Source organism: Capsicum annuum, chromosome 11 (genome assembly GCF_002878395.1).
Source record: "Capsicum annuum cultivar UCD-10X-F1 chromosome 11, UCD10Xv1.1, whole genome shotgun sequence".
Lineage (NCBI taxonomy): Eukaryota > Viridiplantae > Streptophyta > Magnoliopsida > Solanales > Solanaceae > Capsicum > Capsicum annuum.
This window is the reverse complement of record NC_061121.1, coordinates 17,723,281-17,733,676: the sequence shown is the minus strand read 5'-3', so window position 1 is coordinate 17,733,676 and position 10,396 is coordinate 17,723,281. Positions and strand designations below refer to the sequence as shown.

At 31.9% G+C, this 10,396-nt stretch overlaps 1 protein-coding gene across 7 annotated transcripts; it reads left to right on the top strand.

Annotated features, from left to right (window-relative positions):
• The first annotated feature begins 3,912 nt into the window (after positions 1 to 3,912).
• Positions 3,913 to 8,523, top strand: LOC107848285 (pentatricopeptide repeat-containing protein At2g02980, chloroplastic). Of its 7 annotated transcripts, XM_047399574.1 has the most exons (6): positions 3,927 to 6,297; positions 6,761 to 6,965; positions 7,062 to 7,187; positions 7,303 to 7,458; positions 7,771 to 7,969; positions 8,070 to 8,523. In XM_047399574.1, the coding sequence occupies exon 1, from the start codon at positions 4,079 to 4,081 to the stop codon at positions 5,900 to 5,902; it is 1,824 nt and encodes a 607-aa protein (XP_047255530.1). In that variant the 5' UTR covers positions 3,927 to 4,078; the 3' UTR covers positions 5,903 to 6,297; positions 6,761 to 6,965; positions 7,062 to 7,187; positions 7,303 to 7,458; positions 7,771 to 7,969; positions 8,070 to 8,523. The 7 variants fall into 7 exon arrangements, with proteins under 7 accessions (XP_016548498.2, XP_047255530.1, XP_047255528.1 ...); XM_016693012.2 differs by having other exon boundaries at positions 3,913 to 6,297; positions 6,761 to 6,974; positions 7,062 to 7,458; positions 7,704 to 7,969; XM_047399572.1 differs by having other exon boundaries at positions 7,062 to 7,458; positions 7,704 to 7,969.
• The last annotated feature ends 1,873 nt before the right edge of the window (positions 8,524 to 10,396 follow it).

The window sequence follows — 10,396 nt, the reverse complement described above, 5'->3', positions numbered from 1 at the left end:
TTGAAAACTTTAATTTGTTGGAAAAGTTAAATTTAATATTGTTGATTTAAAATAAAAGGAGTTTCCATTAAATAGTAATCTAACATGTGGCAAGAAGAAACCAATTATAAAAATCCAAGTGGAATGATCTTTTTGAAGTGGAATAAAGGCGAAAATGAAAATATGTAATAAAAAATACTAATTAATTATCATGTGTAGTAATTTTATTTCACCAAAAAATTAAAATATCAAAAAAAAAAAAAAACTGCGAGAACTATCAAAATCTCAAGATCCTTTATGCTTTGGAGGTAAGAAAAAGATTGTCTTCAAAAATTGTTCAAATTTTATCATTTTATCTTTCAAAAGACATGACTTATTTTTGATGATTATATCAACATAATAATATTTTTTAAGAAAAATATTGATTAAAGTTAATATAATTTGATCTTCAAAAGTGAAATGTAACAAATATTTTAAGATGATGAAGAAAATATTTTAATAAAATCAAAAAGAAATTCAACCAATTACAAAGGTTCATGTGCAAAATCTTAAAAGGAGAATTATGACAAAGAAATGCTACATGTAAGATTTTCATACCATAAATTTTCGTGTGAGGACAACCAAAATTTTTATTCTCCCTTATATATAGTAATAAAATAATACACGAGTGTGTGCGGATATTACTTTTATTTATCTTAGAAACAAAGAGATTGTTTTGATAAACCTTACAAATGTTTCTGACGTTGGTTCGAGAAAGGTAGAGAAACTGTTTCTACTAGACTCTCAACTCAAATAAGGGAGAGAAGTTATTTCCGATGGACAACTCAGGAAAAAGCATATCAAAGCAGATTCAATAAATAGGGGCGGTTCTACCCTTACAAGAAGTAGGTGTCCGACCGCCTTAGACCCCCAAATTTAAGGGGCCTCATTTTTTAATAATAATAGATTAGATTTTTTTTAAAAAAAAAAAATTAAGTTTATTTGTGGATAAAATAATTTATTTTAGATAAATGAAAAGAATATTTAGAAGTTTGATATATATAAAGTACTATATCGAAAGAAAGATTCAATATATTGATTATATTATTAAGTTAAAATATATTACTAGAAAAAAATAAATTATATAATTTTAAAAATGGACTTATTCAAAAAAAATAAAAAATCCTAGAAACTCAAGGCCTCCGTTTGATTTTGATCTTAGATCACTAATTTGCTTGAGCCGTCCCTAAATAAAAAGGATTAAAATTATTTGCACCCCCAAACTTTATTGTAAAAATCAAACACCCCCTTTAATTCTGAACAATAATCATTCTCACTCCTTTTTCTTATTTGATTTTCAAAATACCTACTTTACCCTTGTATTTATATCAATATTTGAATATTTTTTTAAATTTCTTTTTTATAAACATAATTTTTATTTTTTAATCTATATAACATGTTTTCTATAAAAAGCTAAAGGTTATTTTTTAGATGAAAAAATAAAAGTGAGAAATGTTAATTGAGTATATAAGTTAATGACATTCTATAATAAAATAAATGAGCAAAATAATAAAAATTAATTTTATTAAAAATAAAAATTCTAATATCTATTTATACGTGAAAATAATAGGTAATTATATTTTTATAAATATATTTCAATGTAGGTAAGACAAATTAATTAATAGTCGAGGGTCCTTCGAAAACAACTTCTCTACCTCCCCACGGTAGTGGTAAGGTTTGCGTACCCCTATCCTCCACATACCTCACTTAGGGGATTTCACTGGGTATGGTGTTGTTGTAGATCTATATTTATTACAAATCAAATGATTATTGTTAATGAATTTTAAATTACAATTTACATAATAATTCATATTGATAACTAAAACTCGTTTATCTATATAGATATTAAAAAACAAGAGTGAATCAAAATATGCATCTACATACATAATTATATATACACACATACACAGTGGCGGATCCACCTTATATTCAGGGGTTCATCCGAACTCCATTCGACGAAAAGTTATACTATTTTTACACCATCAAAAATATTTTTATGTATATATAGTAGATATTGAACTCCCTTCGACTATTTCGTATGTTTACTTATGAACCCCTTCAATGAAAATCCTCACTACGCCACTGCACATACATACTTAACACCTATAATATAAAAATTCTGAATGTAAAAAATACCATTAGATTTTGTAATTAATTTATAAAAGAATTTACTAATAATGTAAGTGAATTTAAATAAAAATGCTAAATACATCGGTTATGAAAGATAAATATATATAATATAAAAAATATTATATAAACAGAAGATTAAAAATATTAAGGATAAAATAGGTATTACATAGTGAAAAGGGGGAGAATGATTGTTGCTCAGTATTAAGGGTGGTGTTTGATTGATTTTCACCCCAATGAAATCCCCTAAGTGGGGTATGAGGAGGGTAGGGGTACGCAAACCTTACCACTACCTCGGAGAGGTAGAGAAGTTATTTTCGATGGACCTCTGCTATTAATTAATTCGTATTACCTGCATTGAAATATATTTATAAAAATATAATTACCTATTATTTTCACGTATAAATAGATATTAGATTTTTTATTTTTAATAAAATTAATTTTTATTATTTCGTTATAGAATGTCATTAATTTATATACTCAATTAATATTTCTCACTTTTATTTTTTCATCTAAAAAAAAACTTTTAGCTTCTGATATAAAATATATTATATAGATTAAAAAAATAAAAATTGTGTCTATAAAAAGTTTTTTTTTTTAATTCAAATGTTGATATAAATATATGGGTAAAGTAGGTATTTTAAAAAATTAAATAGGAAAAAGGAGGGAGAATGATCATTGTTGAAAGTTGAGAGGGGTGTTTGATTTTTATAATAAAGTTCGGGGGTGTAAACGATTTTAACCCAAATGATAAAAGTGAAAACTTCATGAAAAATAATACTACTCTCCCATTTTAAAAAAAATGATTTACTTTTCTTTGAGTAGTTTGTTTAAAAAATGAATGACCCCCCCCCCCCCCCCCCTCCCCGGCCTTTTTTCTATAATACTTCAATTTTAACTTTACGCATGATATATTTAAGATTATAAGATTAAAATATATTTTGATAAATTTGACGTAATTTTAATCTAGAATCACAAGAATAAAAATTCTTTACTTTCTTAGATTCTATTTCATGTTTAGATTATTCTTTTTGAAACGGAGAAAGTATAACTTATTTCTGATAAGCTAATGAGATAAACCAATCATTAGCTAAGGAAGTTAGAGAGTATAACTCGGCTCAAGATTTATTATACTAGAGTACATAACAAAAGTAATGAAAGTAAAGAAATTATGATAGAATACTATAGTACTCCCTCCGTTTCGGAATACCTTCATTTTGGAATAAGTGAATTATTGAGGTATTTATTGGTGTTTTAAAATAAGTGAATCATTGAATTTTTTTCTAAATTTACCTTTATGATTTGACAATCAATTATCTTTTGAAAATGTATTACAAGATCAATTTTGTTTTTTTTTTGGTAAAAATGAAAAGTTGTGTTAAATTTATATTTTAAATGTATCAAAATTCAACAATTCATTTATTATGAAACGAATAGAGTAATAAATCGTGCAGTTAGTTGAGATGGACAAAATAATTAATCGAAATGTAAGAAAATCATGATTATAAAAAGAAAGAAAAAAAAGAAAGAGAATAAGTAACCGTTTGACCATGAGTAACTTTTTTATTTTCTTTCGAAAAATCATTTCACTTTAATGAAAAAAGTAAAAATTTTGATGTTTATCAATGAGAATTTCAAATACAATTTCGGAATTATATTTTAAAAAATGAAAATAAGTTTTATTTATTTTCACTCATACTTCTCTCACAAAATTTTTAAAATAACTTTAATTTATATTCATCATCAAATAAAATTTCAATTCCAACTCCAACTTGAACTTAAACTCAGTAACTCCACCTCGACAAAAAGAGGAAAATCCAAACTCAAACTAATCCTTGAACTTTGATTTGCACTATAAAACCCCTTGACAACCTTAACAACTTCAACTTATTCCCTCCAAAAAATTGAACAACTATATATAAATCTATAATCCATGGCAATTCAAGCTCCATCACTCACAGTACACCTTTTCTCTTGCCAAGATTTCAATACAAAAAATTCAAGAAAACACACATTTACACCAATTGAACTTGACCCTCTTTCCCTTATACCCAAATGCAAATCTTTAAAAGAGCTAAAGCAAATTCAAGCCTTTTCCATAAAAACCCAACTGCAAAAAGATGTCTTTCTTATGAATAAGCTCATAAAATTTTGCGTAAATGATCCAACACTTGCCAATATGCATTATGCACACCACCTGTTTGATCAAATTCCTCAACCAGATATAGTTATTTTTAACTTCTTGGCGCGAGGATATGCGCGTAGTGACACCCCTTTAAATGTTTTTATCGCGTTCTTGAAGATTCTAGCGTTGGGTGTTGCACCGGATTTGTATACTTTTCCTTCTTTGTCGAAGGCGTGTGCGCGTGCTGAAGCTTTGGAGGAAGGTATGCAGTTGCATTGTCTTATGATTAAGTATGGTCTTAACGATGATATGTATGTTTGTCCTGCTCTTATGAATATGTACATTGAGTGTAATGACAATGGCTCAGCTCGTCGTGTGTTTGATAGGATAGGTGATCCTTGTGTGGTAATGTATAATGCGATTATAATGGGGTATGTGAGAAGTAGTGAGCCAAATGAGGCTCTCTTGTTGTTTCGTGAGTTGCAAGTGAAGAAAATTAAGCCTACTGATGTTACGGTTCTTGGTGTTGTTTCGTCGTGTGCTTTGTTGGGAACGTTGGAATTTGGAAAATGGGTGCATGAATATGTTAAGAAGAATGGTTTTGATCAATATGTTAAGGTGAACACGGCACTTATTGATATGTATGCAAAGTGTGGGAGCTTGGATGATGCGATTTCTGTTTTTGAGAGTATGCCTTATAGGGACACTCAAGCATGGTCAGCAATGATCATGGCTTATGCTGTTCATGGGCGTGCCCGTTGTGCAATATCTTTGTTTCAAGAGATGCAGAACGCTCGAGTTAGTCCTGATGGAATAACATTTTTGGGCCTCCTCTATGCCTGCAACCACAGTGGATTGGTTGATGAGGGTTTTAGATTTTTCAATAGCATGAAAGAGAACTACAGGATTGCACCTGGGGTGAAACATTATGGATGCATGTTGGATTTGTTAGCTCGGGCTGGCCGCCTTACTGATGCTTTTAAATTCTTAATGGAATTGCCAATTCCGCCAACTGTTTTACTTTGGCGGACATTGTTAGCTGCTTGCAGCATCCATGGAAATGTGGATTTGGGGAAGCTGGTACTTGGGCGAATCTTCGAAATGGACAAATCACATGGTGGTGATTATGTGATCTTTTCAAACATGTGTGCACGAGCTGGGAAGTGGGAAGAAGTGAATTACATCTGGAAATTGATGAAAGAAAGTGGGATTAAAAAAATTCCAGGATATAGTTCGATAGAGGTTAACAATGTACTGCACGAATTCTTCTCCGGGGAGGTTACACGTATTGAGCATAGGGAGCTGCACCAGGAAGTTGACAAGTTAATTGAGAAATTGAAATCGGTTGGTTATGTTCCTGATACTTCTATCTCTTTTCGTCCTGGCGTAGAAGATGAAGATAAAGAAGCTACTTTGAGGTACCACAGTGAAAAATTGGCAATTACTTTTGGTCTTCTTAATAGTCCACCTGGAAAAACAATTCGCGTTGTTAAGAACCTTAGAATCTGTGAGGATTGCCATTCAGCTGCAAAATTCATATCACTTATCTTTAAACGAAACATTATTATCAGAGATTTGCATAGATTTCATCATTTTGAAGGTGGGAACTGCTCTTGTGGGGATTTTTGGTGACAAATGAACGATATGCACTCTTGCGAGAGGAAACATCCACCACCTTCACATTAACGTGTTTCATCAATTTTGAAGTTGGAAAAAGTTATGGTGGGTAGTTTTGGTTACGTAATTGCTGGAATGTACCATAGCGCGAGCAAGCCTCTACCAGCTTAACATCAACAACAACACCCTGTGTAGTCCTACTAAGTGGGTCTGGTGAGGGTAGATTATACACAGACCTTAACTCTACCTCAAAGGTAGAGAGGCTTTACCAGCTCAACGTCAACCGGAGAAAATGCAGAGTTTTTTTTGTGATGATTGGCTATTCTCATCCGCCATGAAAAGAGATTTTCCTACAAATTTGTTTTGCTAGTGAATCCTGGTGAAAGTCCAAAACTGTGGTTGGCAAATAAGTAGGATTCTTGTCCTTTCTTACTATATTACATTCTGCTCAGTTTCTTCAATTTTTGTGATCTGTAAATTAAAGTTGAATCTACACTTTCTTAATAACAACTGAAGTACTAAACACCGTTAATTCAAGAAGAGAACCGAAACTGGATACGTTATTTCCCTATATTGTGGAAAATGACATTTAAGTCCACAACTAGCTAACATCCTTGACATACTGTGTTTTCATTTTTGTTATAATTTCCTTTATTTTCCAAACATAGGCCTACTAGAGAGCCCTAAATGGGACCGTTATATGTATTGGACCACAGAGCCTCTTTTGGTAAGTAACTAATAATGCTTTATGAGAAGAGAGGACCACAAAACTTGTAATGCATTAATCTACTTGATGAAATTCTGGCCACTAGCCATCAGTTGTACTCTATGAACTACCATGTAGTTTCCTAATACATGTGGTCTCTCGTGTAGGATATTCGTCACTCTTCTTGGCATGCTTCCCACGCTTCTCTGTCATTGGGAGTCGAATCACGAAATGGCTCCACTTGGCACATTCCAGATTGTCCTGTTAGAGTAACATTAGCAGTGCGTTTTCCACATGATTTTACCAGTTTTGGCATACATAGAACAATTATTACTAAAACGAATTTTGGTGATCGTTCCCATCCACACACTGGTAATCCTGGTAATTCCTGATTTTCATACATGTGTGTATATATATAGCTCTAGATGGTAAACACCATCTTCAACTCAATAACAACCTTATCTGCAGGCAAGGATGGAATACTACCGCCCCATGCTGATCAAGCTTATTGTAGTAAACTGTTTGTTTGTCCTCTGTGCCTCCCAGAGTTTTGATTTCTTTTACTTTGTCCAGCAGGAAAGTTTTCCACTTATCGTTAGTTCCTCATCGAAAATAATATTATTATTACTCTTGGAATGTATTTGGGTAATAATTATTGGAGTTTCCGAAGATTTGAACTTTCTAACTTAAACGTTATGTTTGTTTTCAGTGACCGCCAGCACAATGTGACCTAAAGAGAAGTTGTTGCTATCCAACTACTGGAAAGCCCGCACTCGACTTTGGCATTCATGTTCTTTGGCCAAATTACAACAACGGCTCTTATCCATCAAGTTGTGATAAGAGAAACCTCTATGATGAAACAGAGGTAAGCTCAATGAATTGCGATTTTACGTATTATAATATGATGCTCTTTCGTACCTCTGGCACACTGGCATTTTCTGGTGAACATAGTTAACTTTGTTGAAATAGTTCCTCAAGCAAATTTTCTCTCATGTTTCTACCAGTGGAGTTCCTTTTTGTGATTCTTATGTGACTGCTTTAGTGTGTTTGAAGGGAGGGCCTCTACATTAATTTATCCTGCACAGATGAAAATTACTATATTTTACATAGGTGGGAAGACTGGTCATTTTGAAGATCTGGGTGCCAACTGTGCACATGAAAATTTGTGTTGGTGCAGATCAAAGACCTGATAGGTGACATGCAAGAGAACTGGCCAACGCTTGCTTGTCCAAAAAATAATGGAACAAAATTCTGGTCACACTAATGGAACAAACACGGCACCTGTTCTCTTTCTACTCTTGATGAGCATTCTTACTTCAAAGCAGCTCTGACCATTAAGGAGAAGGTGAATCTGCTTTCAGTTCTTAAGAATGCAGGTACTTAATAAGAACCAGTTCCATTCTGTAAACATTTTGAATTTGTCGGTCCAGTTCGGCATCAAATTATTCTCTTAAGTTTGAAACAAATATGTTGCAGGATCCGAACCAGGAGGCTTTTACAGCTTGGAAGCCGTCAAGGAAGCTATAAAAAATGGAATTGGATACGAAGCAGCAATAGAATGCAATAAGGATTTATTTGGAAACAGCCAACTGTATCAGGTTTATCTTTGTGTTGATAAATATGGTATCGACCTCATCGAGTGCCCAATACTCCCCAAAAGGAAATGCAATGAAACTATTGAGTTTGCAACGTTTGGTCCAGGAGCCTTCGTCGAGGAGAGATCTTTCCTCACTCTTTCTTTCCCTTGAGAGTTACTAATCTTCAACCTATTAGTCCTTTTCTTTTCCATGTTGCATTGTGCCTTTTTCTGAAATAAGATGCACTTCCATTGAATCAACTTTGTGCAACTTATTTTGATATGCTTCTACTGTCTTCGTGTAATTGCATTCCCAGTTATTCATTTCAATTATCAAGCAGAAAATTGGGTTGACTTTCTTTCTTATTCTGTTTGAGAGTTCATACCTGAGTGGTTAATTTGTCTGTTGATCCAATACACTTTGGGTTATGCATATTTCTTTTGGACAGTCATTTGTCAAACTAACCACATTGGCTATGAAAACAAGAGAGAAGGTTCTTACCAATTCATAGGCCTATTCAACTTTTGATAGTAACGCGAAGTGGATGTGACGTTTTACCATCACAAATAGCCACTTCTCAGTTCCTGTAAATGAAAAATAGTCGCTATCACGGAGTTTCAAACTCAAGGACACTATCATGAAGTCTTGCTCATAGAATTTGTAACTCTCTGACAATCGCTATTTTTCAATTACAAGTCCCCAAAGTGGCCTACTTGTGCTTTTTCACGTTTACTTTTATTTTAAAAAGAAAATCAGGATAGGTGAAGGGGAAAAATGGGAGAAGAGATTAAAATGTGGAGAATAATACTCTTATATATAAGTTTTGTAGTTCAGATAACCAACCAACTAACCAACTGAGCTACTACTATCTCCCTTCTTCACGTTTACTTATTTGAGCGATTACATGGTTTGGTGGATTATAAATCTTTGCCTCCTAACCTCCAACAACTATCAACTCCATAGTCCATGCTGGATTGGAGTCATGAACATCAAATAAGACCATTCTCATGGCTGGCTGACATAATATGAGTACTGTAATTACCTTCTATTTACCTCTTTGTTAGAACTTAGAAATATATTTGATCTGCATTTTGAAATAGTTATAGCTCTATTTACCAACTTACTAGGAAAATTAATAAAGGGTGACAAGAAGATTTAAAACTTAAAAAGAGTGACACAGGGTGTGTTTGGTATGATGGAAAATATTTTCCATAGAAAATGTTTTCTTGGAAAATAAGTTGGTTTTCTACTTATTTTCTCATGTTTGGTTGGTGAGTGAAACATATTTTTCGAAAAATATTTTATGGTGTTAGGTTGGTGAGTAAAAAATATTTTTTAGAAAGATATTTTCTAGTGTTTGATTGGTGAGTGAAAAAATATTTTTTTATAAAATACTACTAACTGTTAACTAGTATATCAGTGTCTCTAGCAACCCAACAATTTGTAAGAACTAATTTAAGCATAACAAATAATATTAATATCGAATACTAAAATATTACAATCACTAAATTTAAGAAACTATTAATTAGCAGATATAGGAAATACTTTTCAACATTTTGTCAGGACAATCTCAAGATACTACAAGCAATAGAAATATAACGGAACGACAAACTTATTCCACCTTGTGAAACAAGTTACATCGATGACAAAATGAAATATGTAATTAGCAAAAGTAACATAGGTAAGTCTTCCTCTATGCATATGAAAATGGGAAAATTAACTCTATAAACTTATTAGATTAGTTATTACAACTTATAGCAAAAGTTTTAAGTTTTCAAGTTATAGCAACTTTCATCTTAAAAAGTATATAAAAAGGTTTTTTTTTATTTTGTTGAAAATAGAGAAAAGCAATTACTGAAAAAGAAAAATTAATATTTAATACAATTAATATATAATTTACCTTCCTTAAAAATAGTTAACCTTAATTATTGGTATTTATCCAACCCCAAATCCCTCAAACCGTTATTTATCTTTCTATTTTAATGCTTACATTAAGACTTTCCATCTTCATACACTACTTGCCACTTTTTACACGATTTTTCTCTACCATCAAACAAAAAAACGCATTCTATGTTGATTAGAATTTGATAGAGAAGCGAAAAACAAGTATTTTTTAGATAGCGAAAAACAAGTATTTTTATGAATTCTGTTAATTTGCATTCAATCATGATCCGTCATGGAGGGAGATGGAATTCTTCAGGTTTGTTAGTTTTTTACGCCTTCTAA

Excerpts from the sequence above, each read along its gene's own strand:
- LOC107848285 (XM_016693012.2), top strand. The coding sequence starts at position 4,079 with ATGGCAATTCAAGCTCCATCACTCACAGTACACCTTTTCTCTTGCCAA.